Genomic DNA, 19528 nt, shown 5'->3' with positions numbered 1-19528 from the left:
ATAGTTTTTAGTTTGATGTGCTTGAAAAGCGTGTTTTTTAGTTTTTTTAAACTATATTTTATTTTATAGTTTTTAGTTAGATGTGCTTCAAAAGCGTGTTTTTTAGTTTTTTAAAACTATATTTTATTTTTTACTTTTTAGTTCGATTTTTATTTAAGTAAGGCAGTAGGTGCACGAGGCGCTCTCTGCCTTACCAACATTTGGATAGTAGATTCTTTCACTCTCATAGTTATCACAAATCCCAGGACACCAAATCAGAGTTACATGGGAATTACGGTTTACCTGCGGAAAGGGTACCTGAGGAAACGGCCAACCTACACATATACTGCCCGGAATTTTACTAGAAAAAAATAACATCCGGTTTATGTAAGAAACATAAAATAGAAAAAAAATATTTTTTTTTTCCGTCACAGACGAGATTTGAACCTACGTCCACGGAGCCTGTCGTTGTACGTCAACTAAGACTGGCGCCTTAGCCCGCTCGGCTAACGAACGAACTAACAGTAACAGAATGTTATAACAGTCATAAGCTGTTAGCCCTTACGTAGAGGATACGTAAGGAAATTGTTAAATCCTGGCGCTCCTGATCAGGATAATGGGATAAACTTACTATATTACTCTATTGGCACCAGTTCTTAATAAGTGTACAAAGTTTGAATGAAATCGGTTCGCGGGAAGTGGGAGAAAAACGGGTGTGAGTTACATACATACAAACATACAAGTGAAGCTAATAAAAGCGTGTTAAAAATAGATAGAGTAATTTTAGACTATACAGTAAATGAGAAAGAAAAGAAGATAGAGGATATTTGTAATATGCAATTAAAATAGAAATTTGATTAATAAAGAGAAAATTGTAAAATTATCTATGACAATCTGGAAAACCAATAAAATGGAACACCTCTAATAAAGACCAAAACACATTTAAATTCTTACCCAACTCGAGACTATGATAAGCTGGTGCAAGCCGATTCAAACACATGTATATACTCGGCAACAGATCTTCTGGAGTCAGCAATATTACAGATCTGAAGTAGTTGCTTAGAATCTCAATCATCTTCAACCTGGCTGACGTAGCTTCAATAGCTTCAAGAGTTTTCGCCAGAGCGAGGTATGGGACCTCTTTTCCTTTTGACCAGCAAGCATCATTTATTGGGTGATATTTTGCTTTGGCTGGATTGTAATCAACCTCTGGAAAATAAGATTCAATTGAATTCATATGCTTCAACATAAATTGGGCCAGCTGTAGCTTGCTCAGTAGATACCAGCGTGAAATAGTAACATACTACTGTGTTATGTACAGTGAGTAGGGGAGCCAGAGACCCATTTCCTTATCTTCGCCCTTCCCAGTACATGCCTTCTTTCCATTCAGTTGTAAATTTTATCCCTATCCCATCTCTTAGGCCTTAAAAGCAAGCAACCCATTAGCAGAGGCAAGGCTACCTATGTGAATGTTCATGGGTGGTGGTGATTGTTTACCACTCGCTTAGTTGTGGCATTAAAAAAGTTGTTTGGTCACATAAGAATAATTTCTTAAGATAAAGTGTGTTTTTGCAAAATGCATTCAAAATGTAAATAAATATGTGAAAGTCAATTTTATATAGACTCAATGTAGTAGGACAACAAACCTGCAGTTATTGTAGTTGTAGCATCTTGTTTTTCCTCTTTAATACCATTCTCTTTGTCTTCAGAAGTTTCTGACTTTTTACAGGATGGGCTTACATTTATTTTCTTTTGACTTGAAGGAGGAGATTTAAGGGCTTCTTTCTTTGCTTTTGGACTTGCTTTTTCTTGTTTGACTTTTGGACTTTTAAGTGTTGATAAAATTGTTTCTTTTTTAGGGCTTACTTTGACTGGTGATTCTGTTTTAACAACTTTTGCTTTAGATTTTTTGTTTTTTGGTGAATCATAAGTTTTTACAGGTTTGCCACTTTTTTCCAATTTAATTTCTTCTGCTTCTGACTTTGACTCTGATTCACTTCCTGAACTAACTATGCGCCTGCGCTTTGGATTTTTCTTTAAATAAAAAACAACAACATAAGATCATTAGACAATAGAAAACACATACTATTATGAATGCACATGAAGAAATGCTGTAATATTTTTATTTTTCTTAGCCACTACAATGTTGACTAAAGGACTAAGCTTTAAAAATACCTTTTCAGCACTATTTACTTTGTAAGCATTTATATCATCAACAGAATCACTGCCGCTGCTGTCTGATCGAATTCTCTTTGCTTTCTGTGACAAAAAATATTTGTTACAAAGGAGTTTAAAAATAGGTAAAAAAATACCAACAATTATGAAGGTGAGGCTAACCTTTTCAGTTCCATTTGTCACCGGAGAATCATTTTCATCAGTTATTGAATTATCCTGTATAAAGTTAAATGGCTGTGTATAGTAAAAATATAAAAATTTAATTGTTTTCATATATTCATTACGTCTTTTTTCGGTAACATGTTCAAATTGCGTATTGAAATAGAACTAAATAGAATAGTTTGTACTCACGTTCGACTCGGTCTCCTTTTTCGTTTTAGTAGGTTTTTTGGGGGTTGCTGAAAAAAACGATCTAATACTTGTCTGCGACATGTTTTCAATTCTTAAATACCCTAATTTATTAGGAGCATTAATAAATCGATTGTTGTTTACGTTTACTACACAAACAGGCACAGAACGGAATCCCGATACTAATCTAGTTACAGCAACAAACTTTAAGGAGTTCATAAATCAATTGCATCAGAGCATTACTAGATGATCATTTAAACAAATTCTGTTAAACCGTTTGATATTGATACATACTTCCAATAAAAATAATTAAACTTATTTGATACAGGTCGATCAACATGTCATCGCTTTGAAGTTTGACAAAGTATTTTCTAAATTGGGCGCCAAAAATGACAGTCGATTTTCATCGTAAAAGCTATACAGAGTATAAACAATAATTCTGCATGTTTGTTTTCAGCACATTATTCCTGAATACATTTCTTTGAGTGATCTAATTAACAAACGTTTAAGAATACCATAATATTGAATATAACAATATATAATGTTACATGCAATATAAATGTCAATAAAATTTATTCCAAACAATAAGAATCATCACCACAAAAAGTAACTGTCAATAAAAAAAAGTAATTACAGTTAAGTATTTTTTCTTGATAACGTTATATATTTGCTATGAGCTACATAGTACTAGTATTGGTATTTGACAATTTTATTTTACGTTTTTAATTAATTGTGTGGGTGTACAATTTCTTTGAAAACTAAATACTTCTCATTAAAAGTTTTTATATTGACCTCGTCTAGAACTTATTTTGCAACAACGGCGCCCTCTAGTTTATGAACTGTCAACTATCCGCGTGTCGTCCATGTTCCGAATGTGGTGTGACTTATTTTTGTTTTGTATTAATTTTTCGAATTACAATTACAAATGTGAAATGATACAACATGTGTTATCCCATATAGTGGAATCTTGCTCCGGCTGAATGGATCCCTACGTCGGGTGGTATCAGCCCGAGCAGGAAGGACCCGCGAAGCGATTGTGGCTTCGTATATGGGAAACTCAAAGTGAAACAGACAAAATGAACCTCAAAAACTTAGAGAACGCTAATCCTAATGTGAATAAAGCACAAGACTTTATACCAATAAATGATGTGAATGGTGAAAATAGGAATAATAATTATTTCAATCCTACACGGAGGAAAGCAAACGATAACCGCGCATCTACGTTTAACCTGAATCAGAACCACGATGCTCTCATAGGTGAATACGGGGGCTGCCCTTGGCGGATACCCAACTACCATTATAAGCCTGGGATACTCGGGTGAGTAGTATTTAGCGGTTGCAAGTGAGGTGTCAGTGATTGACGCTTCGAGGTGAGGGTTTTTGCCCCGACAGCGCGGTCTCGTGGTGTTGACAGCGCGGGCCGGTTGTCAGCCGCCCCGCGCCCGAGTACCGTCTTTGGCACTTAAAAATCATTACACATAGAAATATTCAAATATTGTAGTTTTCGAAGTGTTTAAGTTGATAAAAGCTTCGAGTGACCTAATAGTTTTAAAGTCAATAATTTTTGTAGGTAGTAGTTTTTAGTTTTTTGTATAAATACTTATTTTTTTAGACTTCTTATTCATTTATATATACCCTATATTACTGTAAAATAAACTGATAAAATATAATTCCCCCACATTCACTTTATCAACACATTATTCCAATTGGAATCATTAATGCAATTGACATGAATAATAATTTGAGATTTTATATCAACTGTGCTGTGGTTTTATTTATGGTGCATTTGTAGAGTTTTCGAAGTTTAATGAAAACTTAATAGAAATTGCATTGTTAGAAGGAATATATTTATTCAATAAAAAAGTTGGTCATATTTTTAATTTATGGAACATAATTAAAATTGTAGTACTAAAGACAAATTAAACTACTGAATAATTTAAATATTTTTATATAAATAAGACATTTAGATTAAATTAGATTCAATTTATTTAAATATGTTTTTAAATTCCATACTTAATTCAAATAAATTTGAAGATAACTGTATAAACAAAAAATGCCTTTCGTTAATTTTTCAAGTTTTGTATTGTGACAAAAATTTTCTTAAATTAGATTCATTTGTGACTTTTTTACTCTAAAATCTTAAAAGTTAAATGCCACATACTATTGAGATGCTCAAAGTTATTTGGCCTGTTCTAACTTAATATTGTATTTTGTAATGTGTGCATAGCTCATACACTTAAGTGAATATAAGGCCATATTAAGAAATTACGCAGAATCTATGTATGTAAATAAAAACATGTAATTTCTATCCCTACTGTGATACCATACTTATAAACTCAACTCCCACACCAATCCAAGATACAGCTTAATAATTTCATTATTATATTGATTTGTTATCAAATTGAAGAAAGATACCGTCATAAAGTTTATGAACAGGAGGATTTTTATTACATTTGGAAAATCACACTGGCTAGATAAAGGCTCAAAAATTGCCCTCCATATATCTCAAATATGTGCTGATGACCTGCAACAAATTATCTTTATCAGATATACCTTAATAAAATCCATATGTTGAGATGTCAGATATGTCTGGTATAAAGTATGTCTAGTCTTATGGGACAATGGGCATGTTTTATAGTGAAAATAGATTATAGCTGTATGGACATATTGCATGTTCACCTCAGTGTGATCACAAAGTCACGCCGAAGTAATAACTAGGTCATATAAATATAGAGCATTAATGCTACTGGATGATACTAAATATTTTCCTAATGTTTTATTTAGGTTTTAGAATAGCTTCAGTTATGTTTTAGCTAATTTGTATTGCACACATGGATTTTAAGTTTTAAGTTAAACAATGCTGCAATTTAACAAAATATACATTTCAGACATTTTATATTCTGTCAATGGCATTTCAGTGAAAGTGCAAAAATACAATTTACACCTACACTAATTTCAGATTATTATGGTTTTTGATTTGAAATATATCCTTAAAGGCGTATAATACTTTAAATTAAAACATTTTCTTTCATATAATCTTTCCGAGTCTTACAATAATGTTTTAAAAGCAATATAGTGGGTACATCCAGCACTATACGCACTGTAGTGCAGTTCGCGGCCTTGCGAGTCAGTGCCCCTTGCCGCGCGATCGCCCGCTCGCAACCGAATGTTCCGAACCGGCTTGTCACTTCACATTTCCGACAAGCGAGTGAAAGTGAGAAAAATGTGTCCTTTTGCTGAAGAAATATAATCCCTTTTTGTTCAGCAAGTATGAAAAACAAAATATCTCATTACGTGAAAGAAACTATAACATTGATCGGATGCTCCGCTGCTCTTAAGAGTCAAACTATTATATTTTTTATAATATAATTCTTTACTAATAATAAACTAATAGGCATCAAACAGTCATTTTTCAAAAGATTTGAGTAGTCTCGTCGCGTGTTTAATAATATAAATGTTTCCTCTGGCAATTGAATGTAAATAAGACGAACAATATTATTTTATTTATTAACCAGGTACTAAACCGCCATCAAGGTGTCGGAACTAGACCAAATTCAAATAGGACCACACGAAAGGCATCAGATTTTAAATAAGAATCCGTTGTACCTCGTAATCGTAAGTTCAAAATAAATGAGTACCTCCTCTTTTTTGAAGTCGGTTGAAAATGCGCTTATTACAGACTTGATTGATGAGATTAATTCGTTCATGCCAGAAAAGTGAACATTTTTTTTTGGTTTTATTTGACAAAAGATAAAATTTCCAACATCGTTCTACATTGGAATTGTGGAATATTATATGATACCTTCGATATAATTGAAGCAATATCTACAACGCGCATGGTATCCTAACGAGGTCGGAATCTAGACATCGCTGGTTCAGTCGACAGGTCGTGTGCCCGAATTGTCGCATCCGGGTGCCAGTTTTTTAACATTAACTTACATAATAATCGCCGGTTCATTTACATCGCTGATCAGCTGTTTTAGAATAAATTTGCGTTACCGGTTGGGTGCGCAAGTTTTAAGAAGTAATTAATAGTAAGCATATTAAATTCATTAATAAACTTGAAAAGATAAAAAATGCCCATCATGGAAAAAAAAAACGTCAAAACTGTGGCATGTTATAATTTCAATTAGCTAATTATAGAAGAGTCACCAATTTGTTTATAAGCAATAACAATTATAATGACTAAATTAATTTAAAGCTACCCCTTACTATTTAAACTAACCCCTATTTGTGTGAAAGACGCATGTTATCTTGATTTAAACAGTTTTATTTCCAATAAATTCGGTAAAAAGTAATTATAGAGCGTAATCTCTCACGTGTTATATAATTAAAATCGGCCCAGACTTAATTAGGTGAAAGGAGCGACAAAGGTCGTTCACTTGCGAACCTTCACATACCGTAAACAGATCGGTAACCAAGGCTGTGGCCGCCGATACGAAATTGATCGATTTTAATTAAGATATAGATGACGATGTGAGTGATAAGGTCTCCTTTCGTTTTGTGGTTGGCGAGATAGAATAACGAGATCCATCTCTGGTTCTCGATGTGGATCTTAGTGTCGCTTGAGAGTTCAGGAGGTGTTAATTCTCTGTCCCCACTCCCATAGTTAGTTGGTAGATTGTCCATCGATTTTTATTAGGCTGTTATAATCTACATCTTTCCCTTCACGTTACTGGACCTAATGAAGAATTAAACAGAGAAATTTAAACAGATTTATGTCCTTTTCTAAATGTTAAGAAGGGATAATGTATTTAATAAAATAATAATGAATTGATAATTTTATTTAATATTCGTACCTCATCTGGCAAAAAAGTGAGTGGAAATTTTTATACGTAAATCGTCAGAAACGAATTCGACGTTTTTGTTATTGTTACCATGCAGTCTCGTTTTGGCGACACGACGAATATATATCCATAATATCTGATATATTCTGAGAAAAGCATTATTAAATTATTGTGTATAAAATTATGAAGACCATGTAGATATTATTAGTTATTACGCAACGAAGATATGCGCACGCGTCACGCATGACAAACGTAATTTGTTTGATCAGTGGTTATCTGTATTCCTAAAGGAGTAACCGTTGTTATATCACGGCTGCTAACATTGCAAATAGATGGAATATTATTACATGTTACATGTTACTCCTGGATTGACAGGAAAAATATTCAGATTAATGAAAAAACCGTTTGTATGCCTTATTTCTGCCTTATACTCCCAATTTAGTTTTGTCATTTTTATTTTAAATGTGCCCAAACTGAATTAAATTTAGAACAGGGAACAGCTATGGACCCTAAACCTAACTAAATACGAAATGCTACCCAAGGTATTGCCGGTTTATTTATACTTTTATGAGCGTAGTAAAATTTTACTATCCACTTTTATGAATTTACAAGTTTATGTAAACAAAAGCAGATGGTCCCAAAGTAACTAAATAGCTATATTTTATGCGAAATTTCGATATTTATAGAGCACTTCAATTGTTCGCAACAAATTAATTGTAAATGAACAACCCTCATTTTGTATATCATTTGGATGACCTAAGAGCTTTTGTAGTTGTATTTAAGATTTGCTTTCTATTTTACATACTTCGTATTCTAACAAAAATACTTAAATTTAGCACTTAAATGAATCATACAACACATACAAATTCTCATTACAACATTTTGATTTGTTTGGTGCAAAAATAACTGTGATTCACTTAATTAACGCCGCGTGTCCAAGACGTAATTTAAGGAACAGCCTATGATTCCTTGTATCGAGGTGGGAGCTTTTCATTCGCTCATAGGATGTTCTTGTTTTTGTTTGTTCGAATGTCAAGTCTTCAATAATATTCCGGAACACACAATTATTATTAGTTGGACATCGGTCATGAATCTATCGCTGAAGAAAAATCTTCAGAACGGAAATTTCATCAATGTAACAAACAACAATTATTCATGGATTTGTTGGGATTTCGAATTATGACTAGGATGCTATGCGGTTTTACTAAAGTTTAGTGTTTGATTCCACTTTTTGTATTAACATATACCATTGGTCTGTTTATGTTGAGACAGCTTAGGGAAGAAATATTACTTAATCTTATTTTATTTGAATGTAACCCGTATCTGAGCTATAGCCTATAGTTTTTTATTGTGATAGAACAACCCTTGCTCGCGGCTCTGATCCATTTTTGACTGTAACAGTTTGAGGACATTGTGCTAAGCTTTTTCATAATAGGTATTATTCCCGGAGTAATTACAAACATTGAGATCTTGAAAATTTACGATGAATCCAAAACGCGACTTGCATATTACTTTATTTAATCCCGTTGCCCGTGACAACATATCTCTATTGAATATTCGAAGGACCAAAATCTTAGCATTACAGAGCGAAACACCTTTAAGTAGTTTACTCATTTGTCTCGCATCCACAGGCTACACGAAGAGATCGAGCACTTCTATATGTACATGTCGCCGACGGAGACGGAGCACCTGGTGCGCTCGACGGTGGTGACGCGCATACGCAGCGCGATCCTTTCGCTGTGGCCGCAGGCGCGCGTCGAGGTGTTCGGCTCTTTCCGCACCGGCCTCTATCTGCCCACTAGTGACATCGATCTGGTTGTTATTGGTGAGTTGCAAGGAGTTGAAATATTTTATTACGTATTATTTCTAAGGAAACATTCCGTGGATAGAAATTCGAACTGAATAATACTTAAATTTCTACAAACTATCGAAAAGCAAAACTGATGTTAATAGAAGTTTTTAAAGTTCTTGTTATGATTTTAGTAATAAAGAATAATGAAAGCTAAACTAGTCAAATCTAATGAATAAACATTCATTTCGGTTTCCGGTTCCACATAGATATGAAGTATTATTAAAAGTACTGATGACGTCAGCTATACAGTTTCCACCGCTCCGCGTACAGCATACTGAAGTAGTGATTATGTCTAGGCGCGGATTTGTTAGGCGCGCTACAGGAGCGCTAGACGGGGACAACGACCTCTCGATAGAGTCCGATAGATACTACTCTGAAAATGGAGCTATTGAATGAATTGTGACGATTTTATTTATTATCACATCACAAGCTTATTGTATCTAATAAGGAAGTTGATGATATGCGATAATTTTTAGAATCAATAACGTGTCCAGTCAATCCTATGAAAGATTTTACACGTCAGCAAAAGGATTCCAATAGACTTATGAAAAAAAAAAAAACAAACAAACGACAAACTGATAAAAATTACGTTAGTAATGCTTCCGATTGATGACTATTATAATCAAATTGCTACTATTTTAGAGTTGTTATAAGAATATTATACTCGTAATTAATGTAGCGACACGTGCATCGACATCTTAATTAAACGCGACTTCTATTTAGATACTAAAAAGATTCTATAAAGGTCTTGTATAAACTTCGGGACAAGGTTACGTTGGTACAAATACAGAAGCTTGTAACCGGTGATCATTTGGCTTCGGGAACGGAATGAAAGTATTGCTACTAGATTGAATAGAATTATGGTAAATGGCGATTTCCAAAAGCCAAGTTCAAGTTTGCAGTGGTGGCTCAATGCTGAGGACCTAGGAATTAAAATCAATAAGTCGTGGTTTCAAGACCAGGCGAGCGGGCAAGAAATAAATTGATTTTTCAATTTATCTGCACATGTGGATAATATCACCACTGCTCAAAACGGTGATAGAAAACATCGTGAGGAAACCGGCATGTCCCAGGATTAAAAATTCGACGACATGTGACATTTGCCAACGCGCACTTGATCAGCGTGGTGAATTATGGCCTGAACCTCCATAAGAGGCCTGTGTCCAAACAGTGGGAACATATAACATATAACAGGCGACGCGTCTGCTCGTTGCTAGCCTATACCATAAAAAAAAATGGGCTGATCATTATGATGAAGTTCAAGTTAACTATAATATCAAAAATGTTTGCTTCGAAAACATTGTATCAGGCGGCAACTTACAAATTATGGTGATAAATAAATGTCTTTGCAATTAACATTCTTAAAACATCGGTTGTTATCTACTTACATTTAATTTGATATAACTTACGTTATGTATAAAATTATAGACCAACATAATTGCATTTTATTTATCGACCTTTCATGCGACTTAAGGCACTTTTGAGTGTATCAAAGGGGCCAAATTCCTAAATGTAGGTCTGATCTAAGGTCTATTTAGGACCACACTACGTAATGTAATTTCTTTGTAAACGAACTTTTATTCTTACAATCGAAGCCATTTCCTACATGATATACATTTACCATATAGTACCGTAGCAATAGCAGAAGAATTTAGCCAACGTACAAGTTCACGCAAATTGTGTATGTTTGCACAGCTGATAAGCGATGTCTTGTCACCGAGCGTTTATCGTGACGTTATCACGGCAACCGTACCAGTGGGTCGCTCGGTCATACAAGTTGCTCATTGTTATCAATGGATATAGGTAGCGCTGATTGTAGTTGGTAAGGGTAAGATGCGAAGTTGTGGAGTCCTGTAGGTGTTCTGTAGGTGTTTACATGGGTTCTTTAATATATGATGGTTCTGTTGTGTAACTTAATAAACAGACGGACAGACAAAATTAACATTGCAATTTCTTAATGTCGGTTGAAAAAAAGCGTAAATGTTAGTTAGTTAATGTATGGACCATATATTATTGCGAAAAATCTTAAGATCCATGCAGGAATAAGAATCAATATTGTTTTGTTTGTTCGGCCAAGTGTAGTAAGAAGTGGAAGGCGGTGACCCCCCGGGCCCAAGTCGACATTGTTATTGTAAGCCGACAGATTACCAATTACTGATGTCTGGCTTCCTCGAGTGGAATTATGACCGAGCACTTATAGAATGTTCGTGTTTACTCTACGTTCGCGTATATTTTTCGATGTTTTAATGGTTATTTAAATGAATGATTTTGACAAAAAAGAGTAGGTTGTGAATGTGTAAGTGGCGAAATATAATTTGACGAGAAATTGTGACATTAAATAAATATTGAGAATCATAAAATAATATGTTTTATACGTCACGCCCAAACAGATGTACGTCGTCCGTGCTGTATGCTTTTATTTATCGCCGCTTGCGAAAGTGTCTACAAGACATTGCAATTCACCAATTGCGCTAAAAAAATAAACAAACGACTAGTTTTGTATCGCAGATGATCGTCAGCTGTTTGATAGAACAATACAGATATACTATCTGACTATGGAAGTGGGCGCTAAATCAAGAATACAAAATATGATTTTCTTCCACTAACTAAACCTAAAATTTCAGGACTTGAAATTAAACCGGTGTTAATTGCGTATCCGTTTCTCGCTTCTGGTCTTTCCCGGAGGATATTCGCCCATATCATTGCCGTTGGAATTAATTTAAGGAGTATAAAATTCGACATTGAAGGCATTAGGGAATTTTAAACGCATTTAATTCAGTTTTAAAAGTCTTCTTTTAATTACTAAATACAAAATGTATAATTCTCGCGTAAAATCATACACAAGAAACAAGTACACAGTACAGTTCTATGAGACACTGGCTGTGCTGCAAGCCGGGCAAGCATTTCTATAGCTTATTTGTTATATCATTGCCAAGTTTCATCAAAATTATTTCAGTAGTTTTCGCATGCAATAACAATACGCATACATTCCAAACTGTACAGTTCATGTCATCACTAGGATAGTCACATATCTCACATTCGTTGTCACTGGAAGCTAGCGCAGCTGTAATGCTGCACGCTACAGAAGTCGATATACATAAATCTGCGGCAGACTCGCTGGCGTCCGTCGGCTAGCGACTGCATACTGATGTTTCATGATTTGTTAACCACGACACGGTTGAATGGCAACACTGATGGAATGTGTGTGTCTGGAATGTGCGATAGATAGTTGTGTGTGCGTATAGTGGATTGACTATAAAATTGCTAAAGTAATTTTGAATTTTTCTGATTGGAATCAATGATTTCCTTTTTGTCTTGGTTACTGGTCGGAATTAAAAATAAAACACAGATCGGGTAATAGTACTAATAATTGAAATGTGTGTTACAAACAGATTAATGAAGACGAAAGTAGAAGTAAACTTAAAAAATATTTTTTTTTACGTTTACTTCTATATAATTTCCTTAGAAACAAAAATATTTCAATAATATAATATCCATATCTAATTGGCAATCAGAATCGATTAGACGCGCGCGTAATTATTTAATTTTTGCTTCACTTGTTGCATACTTTCAGTTCTACATATAAATAAGAGGAATTCCTTCTTCGACTTCACAAAAATAATTCAAATATCCTTGGGTGAAAGAAGCTGTTAGCTCGCTCATAAACCTTAAGTCCTATATAACCATATTTTTAATGAGACATCCAAACACGATAGTAGTTTTACATAACAATAAACTAGACTGTCTTCAAATTCTGAGAACTAGACCAAATTTCAATGGGATCATACGAAGGCACCAGATTTCAAAGAAAAAAACAATATACATACGAATTGTGAACCTCCTTTTTTGAACTCGGTTGAAACAGTCTCACGTGGTAGAAGCATAAAATGTTACATATTAAAATGTCATATAAGAGGTGAAAAAAAGGCATGGATTGCAAAGAAAACGTATGAATGAATCATGTTTTAATTAATAAGGTCGCATAAAGCTCCGTATTCATTTGTTCAGCAATTGTTCAACAATGTATGTGGGAGTCGATCCCGCTTCGGCACGAATTGCACCAGCTCTATTGCCGACGACAACCTAAAAAATGACTGTTTTTATTCTAAAGGGATTTGCTTTTATATATGTTTTTGGGGAAACTGGTAAAACCTAATTATCGAAATTACTTCACTCGCTCACAGCTTCATGACATAGGCTTTTTTTTATTTATTATCCCACTTCATATCTTTTCAACTCGTCTAAAGCCGGGGCGAGCGCTTCGAAGTTATAACAGTTATACAGTTCCTATATATGTAAAACTTGTTGCTGTTCGTTAGTCTCGTTAAAAGCGAGAATGGCTCTGCCGATTTTGATAATTTCGGTTTTAATGCATTTCATGAAGGGAAAAATGTGTTAAAAGTGCTGAAGTACGCCGGTTTAGCTAGATTACAATACAAATAAGTGCGTGTGATTTGCGCCTACTCGATTGTCGCGGCGTTGCGTGACGTCACACTTATTTACAAGAGCACAGCACACAAACGTAGCGGCGGCATTAGTTCCCGCCTATTTATATCCGTCCGATGGTCCTACACCTCCGCGCCGCTATACCGCTACACGTCAATGATTGATCATATGATGGTGTGTCTCTAATATACAAATAGTCCGTCCGTTAAGGGCAAATATCATTTCGTTGTCTTATGGATTATATTTAAATTTGCATTGCATTGTCGAAATGTAGTTCACATTTGTAGAGCGTATGTGTTTGTGTGGGAACAAATCTTTCGATAAAATCTGCCATTTAGATAAGTCGATATGATACGAAATGTATCGATGTGGAGCGTCGCGCACCATCGCTTAGCATGGATATAGAGTGGCAGATAACGCTGTAAACTCATGAGAAATGTTATCCTTTGCATAATATATATAACGCTTATAATCTTATCCGTAATCGAATTAGTTCTATAATTTAGATAAATACTTATTTATTGACACAGCACATGTATATATATATTTTTTTATTTTTACTGACGTATCAATTGATAAGGTTGTTTTGTATATTGCAATTGACGATTGTTTTGTAATTAGTCATAATTTAAATAGGTAATTTTTTTAATTATATACATAGATAACTTTCAAATCAATATATATTTACAAAAAAAAACAACACATTCCATAATATGACCAATTTCTCCCCCGTTTATATTATTGGCAGATCAACTCGTGACATTTTCCAAGCGTAGGTCAATTGTATCATAGTACCAATGAAGCCATCGCACACGATCATTCATAACAATACATGAATGGATGTGGCGTGGAAGAACGATTGAGGAAGTGCGGCGGAGTGAGTCACTTCATTATGCGTGTCGCCTTTTGTGGCGGGCCTCTCGTGTCGATGGAGCCCTCTGTGGCCTATTGATCTCGTGTTGACGGGCTACTGTGTCCAAACAAGGAGATCGAATAGAACTTGTATGCTTTGGTGCAATTATTATATATTGTTCTTAAAACGATTTTATTAGCTGTTTGTATGTAACCGACTCCTTCAGACAAGATTTTGTTTCCACTTTAATCGAACGGCTTTTATTTAATCGTTGAACACATATCAAGGAACAGTAAAACACTAATTTTATTTCAAAATCTTATCATCCTGAATCAACCATAAAAAGAAAACTAAATCTTAAGAATCAACTAAACAATAGAATTTTTAATCGAGGAATCAATTAAAAATCAATACATAGCGTAAAGCGTATGATTAAACCGTGTTCTCTACTTTTTTGACTATAATTATTTTTAAACCTTCAATTAGAAGATTGCTTTTATGTGCGTCTGTAACATTGATTGGAGCTCTACTGTAAACTAAGGTCATGCAGATTATAAATTATGACGGTTTCATAAAGAATGGCTTATAGACAATTAGACTACATAAATATAAAAGTTTTTTTAGTATTGCCACAGTGTATGCGTGCAATCAATAGAATAGAATAGGTGTCATTAGGATGAGAAAGTAGAATTTTGACCACCGTCCTACCCTGAGCTGAGTGTTTATGAATAGTGTGTTGGATTTCATAAAATTTGAAATACTCATGGATAATACGTTATTGTACACTTCGCATGCAGTTGTCTAGTTTCTCTTGAGACCAACCTCGAAGGTCGGCTGAGAAGCTCTAGGTTGTAAGACATGCCATTTTAATAAAGTATTTTTAGTGAAATGTAAAATATATTAATATGATATAAAGGAAAAACAATAATTGATACGTATGTAACTGTAAAACAATGTTGAATATTCCGATATATTAGTTTAGGTTCAGAATTATTAGACATTCCTCAAATAGGGAATCTACATGAACTTCCTAATGTATCATGATTCCCAACGCAGGTCAATGGGAGAAGTTGCCGCTGTGGACGTTGGAGCGCGAGCTGGTGAACCAGGACATCGCGGAGAAGGAGAGCATCAAGGTGCTCGAGAAGGCCACCGTGCCCATCGTCAAGATGACCGACAAATACTCCGATGTTAAGGTAAGTGCCTATTGTGTATCCTAGGGGTGGGTACATCAATACAGGGGAGCTTCTGATAGATGTCTCCTTTAAGTTAATAATGTGACATTGTGGGCAAGATTTACTGGTATTTCTGGAGCTTAAAAGGTCATCATTTTGAATATGTTGTTTTTTCATTCAAACCACTCCATATCTTATACATATAAATATCCAATTGCTGGAAACGTTCAAATTAATCAATCGATATGTAAAGTATAAGGTTCCTTTAATTTATTCTTATGTATAAATTTCCAGGTCGACATCTCGTTCAATATGAGCAGCGGAGTCAAAAGCGCCGAGCTCATAAAACAGTATAAGGTAGGCCCTTATCTATATCTGCATAGTTTTCTATTATCTATTTTAATGTCTTAGTGATAATAATGAATGAACACGTTTTCTTTCAATTATGTGAATGAAATTTTAATTTTTGATTTTTAGTTCTGTAATTATTTATGGGTACTAAATCCGGCGAGTATGAATTGGTTATTGAACAAGATTAGTCAAAATTCTTATTCGTAAAAGTAAATACTGATTCCTTACGAAAATATTGGTTTTTTTATTATACTTGGTAGTAGTAATTCGTCTTTTTACGCTATGAAAAGGCAAAGTAATATTTTTGTACTGCAAATGTATTCCAGAAAATGTATGTTAGTGGGAAAACACATTGGAATTTCATACTTTCTTTAGTGACATTAAATAATCATAAATTATTATGAAAGACAGTAGTCAAAATCCTCGAACGCTTGACCTTGGCATAGCAGGCGTTTTATCAAGATTGTGTAAGCGAGCAAATACAATCGGAACATTACATCACTGCAATTACCGTTTGACGGGCGTGAATCATACACCAGACGTAAGGACAGACAAACATGAAACATGTGCTTCCGTCGCTTATGTTAGAAACGATTAAGTGTGATGGAAATGCTATGGTGAATTTAATTTGCTTGCTATTCTCAACATTTATATGAGGGACGATAAGAAATTAAATTCACTGAAAAACTTTTAAAAGTACATAATTATTTTATTTCAATTAGATAATAAAGAATTGTTTTCCCTAGTTTATCCATTTGTAGGTGCGTATGGTATAAAGCACCTCATACACACACGCCTGTCCAAATGTTCATCGGCGGTGGTAGCGCTTACATATTTTACTTCTTCCAATTCAATATTACATAAAGCCGAAAGTAGAAAATAAACCCACTAATCTAAAAATAGACCAATAAGTTTCAATAAGAAGAATATATAGCCCAACCAAACAATGCCACAATCATCGACATTAACATGTTATATTCCACAGGAAAAATACCCCGTGCTCTCACGGCTAGTCATGGTGCTGAAACAGTTCCTGCTCCAACGGGACCTGAACGAGGTGTTCACCGGAGGCATCTCCTCCTATTCCCTCATACTGATGTGCATCAGCTTCCTGCAGCTGCACCCTCGGCCGGAGAGGCTCAGGCAGCCACATAACCTCGGCGTCCTGCTGATTGAGTTCTTCGAACTGTATGGGAGGAAGTTCAATTATGTGAAGACGGCGATACGCGTCAAGAACGGAGGCTCGTATGTGTCCAAGGACGAGATACAGAAGGTAATCTTTTGGGCGTTTCGGGGATGTGAAATGTGTGTTGAATGTAATGAAAATGTAAGTTTATGGTACGTCCAAAACAGATCATAGACGTATATTAATTATTGTAAAAAAACAAGTTTAACGTAATATTAAAATATTTTGTCGATACTTATATGTATGCATACAGAGCAATCTAGATATGTATGTGTGTTTAGCAAATCGTCTCGTTCGTTTAAAGGTCCTTCGAGCCGGATGTCCTAAAGGTAATTACGTAAAAACCTTTTTTTATAATAATAATTAATATGGAATTTGTGTAACGTTTGCAGGAGATGAATGACGGGCACCGTCCATCGTTGTTGTGTATCGAGGACCCGCTGACGCCGGGCAACGATATCGGCCGGTCTAGTTATGGCGCTATACAAGTTAAACAGGTGAGAATTGCATTATTTATTATTTTTGATATTGTGGGAAAGTGAAATTTCCTTTTATCTAGTGAAATTTTGAAAAAATTGATAAGAATATTCTGGCGTTTTTTTTTACATAGAGTTTTGTCGCATATCAGAATGTTTGAAAGAACAGGTATAATTATTGCTGATTTTAAGTGTGGACTCGATTTTGGTATTTTCGCTGAAAAAAGCTTTTGATTTTTGTACGATCTTAACAGCGATTCTTAGTGTTATGACTGCTGCGTAGTTGTGTCTGAGTAACTTTCTGCAGCGTGCAGCGTACACGTGTGCAATAATTAATTAATTATGATCACTGGTATCGCGATCGGTTGCAGGCGTTCGACTACGGCTACATAATCCTGCAGCAGGCGGTGGCGGGCGGCAGCGCGCTGCTGCTGCGGCACAGCGTGCTCGGGCGCGTGGTGCGCGTGACGGACCACGTGCTGCAGTACCGGCGCTGGGTGCGCGACACCTTCGAGCCCTACTTCTTCCCGCACCGGCCGCCCGCGCCGCCCGCCGCGCCGCTCGCCGCGCCGCTCGCCGCGCCGCTCGCTGCGCCGCCCGCCGCCGCGCCGCCCGCGCCCCGCGACCCCTCCGACAGCGAGCCGGTGAGTGTGCGTGCGCCTGTTGTACTCAACAATATGGTGCCACTGGGCGTGTGTGTGAGTCACGTGTACGCGTTTGTATATTCGTTTTCACTTGTATAACATATGTACATTATTTCATGAAAAATCCTCATTAGTCATGCATAAAGGTGAATAATGTGGATATAGTCATTATATTTATAAATTTTAAGATGTAAAAACATAAAATATGGGTCCATTGGTTAAAAATAAAGTTATAATAAATAAGGTTGTAACAAAATTCAAGAATTTTTTTTTCGTCATTTTGTTCTTCAAGCATTTTTTCCGGATTCAGCATTTGTAAAACTATAAGTACCGTCGACCATCACTATCGTCATCAATCCACATATTCTATTTAAAACACGTGTGTTACAGGACTGGTCGGACGGATCAGCGGGCGGAGACGTCGAAGGCGAAAGTACGGAAGGCGTGGGGGGTGTTGGAGGTGCTGGAGGTGTGGGTGGTGTGGGGGGTGTTGGGGGCGAGGCGCGGCGCACGTCGCCGCCGCCGCTGTCGGCGCTGCAGTGCTCGTCGCCCACGCCGCGCCGCGTGTCCGCGCACCAGAGCCTCATCATACACCACATTACCAGCAATTCGGACTTCAACAACATACCCTCGGGTTAGACTGTTGTTTATGTTGTATTCACAAGGGGATAAGTATATATTTGGAACAAATTGCTGCTGCTTAAAGATTTAAGATTTGACCAGCACGCAGAAAGGGAACATGTGCAATGGGCAGAAATAAAATTCATTGGGATGTTATTTTCTATTCATACAACTTAGAATAAATGTTTATATATTCAACTTTTTCAATATCTAGTTCAGGTTTATCAATCGTAAATTTGAGTTGTTTCATGAACATAGATTTTGTATATTGATAAAAGCCTGCATGTAACAGTCGAAACAATCATTAATTAGTTGTATTCATTCACGCAATGAAATCGTTAACCTTATTATTATAGAATATATTCAGAACATATACTATATCCTGTATAAAACCGGCAGGTGTAATGCAAGCACGCTACAACAACAACAACAACAACAGCAGCAGCAGCGGTGGCGGCGGCACCACGAACAGCTCGGGGAACAGTGCGGGGGGCGCGGGCGGCGCGGGCGGCGCGGGGGGCGCGGGGGGCGCGGGCGGCGCGGGCGGCGAGCACAAGCGCTGCGGGCGCGCCTTCAGCTCGAAGCAGCGCCGCCACTCGCCGCCGCGCTACCGCGCCGACCGCGGCCACAAGAAG

The 19528-nt window shown here is 36.0% G+C and overlaps 2 protein-coding genes across 2 annotated transcripts in view; one reads left to right on the top strand and one right to left on the bottom strand.

Annotated features, from left to right (window-relative positions):
• The window catches only part of LOC119837218 (DNA ligase 1-like), a 10675-nt gene extending 7818 nt beyond the window's left edge, over window positions 1–2857 (bottom strand). Inside the window, exons 1-5 of the mRNA XM_038362745.1 lie at window positions 2506–2857; window positions 2317–2370; window positions 2155–2238; window positions 1626–2013; window positions 934–1188 (exon numbers count right to left, since the gene is read on the bottom strand). Of these exons, the coding sequence (XP_038218673.1) occupies window positions 934–1188; window positions 1626–2013; window positions 2155–2238; window positions 2317–2370; window positions 2506–2721 (997 nt within the window). The 5' untranslated portion in view covers window positions 2722–2857. The remainder of the gene's footprint in view (window positions 1–933; window positions 1189–1625; window positions 2014–2154; window positions 2239–2316; window positions 2371–2505) is intronic.
• A 485-nt stretch (window positions 2858–3342) lies between these two features.
• Window positions 3343–18911, top strand: LOC119837217 (non-canonical poly(A) RNA polymerase protein Trf4-1-like). The gene is made up of 8 exons (XM_038362744.1): window positions 3343–3820; window positions 8921–9114; window positions 15497–15636; window positions 15910–15972; window positions 16952–17239; window positions 17545–17649; window positions 18000–18237; window positions 18784–18911. The coding sequence occupies exons 1-8, from the start codon at window positions 3483–3485 to the stop codon at window positions 18909–18911; spliced, it is 1494 nt and encodes a 497-aa protein (XP_038218672.1). The 5' UTR covers window positions 3343–3482.
• The last annotated feature ends 617 nt before the right edge of the window (window positions 18912–19528 follow it).

The sequence above is a fragment of the Zerene cesonia genome, chromosome 26 (assembly GCF_012273895.1).
Source record: "Zerene cesonia ecotype Mississippi chromosome 26, Zerene_cesonia_1.1, whole genome shotgun sequence".
Classification (NCBI taxonomy): domain Eukaryota; kingdom Metazoa; phylum Arthropoda; class Insecta; order Lepidoptera; family Pieridae; genus Zerene; species Zerene cesonia.
This window is presented reverse-complemented; position numbering and strand designations above follow the sequence as displayed.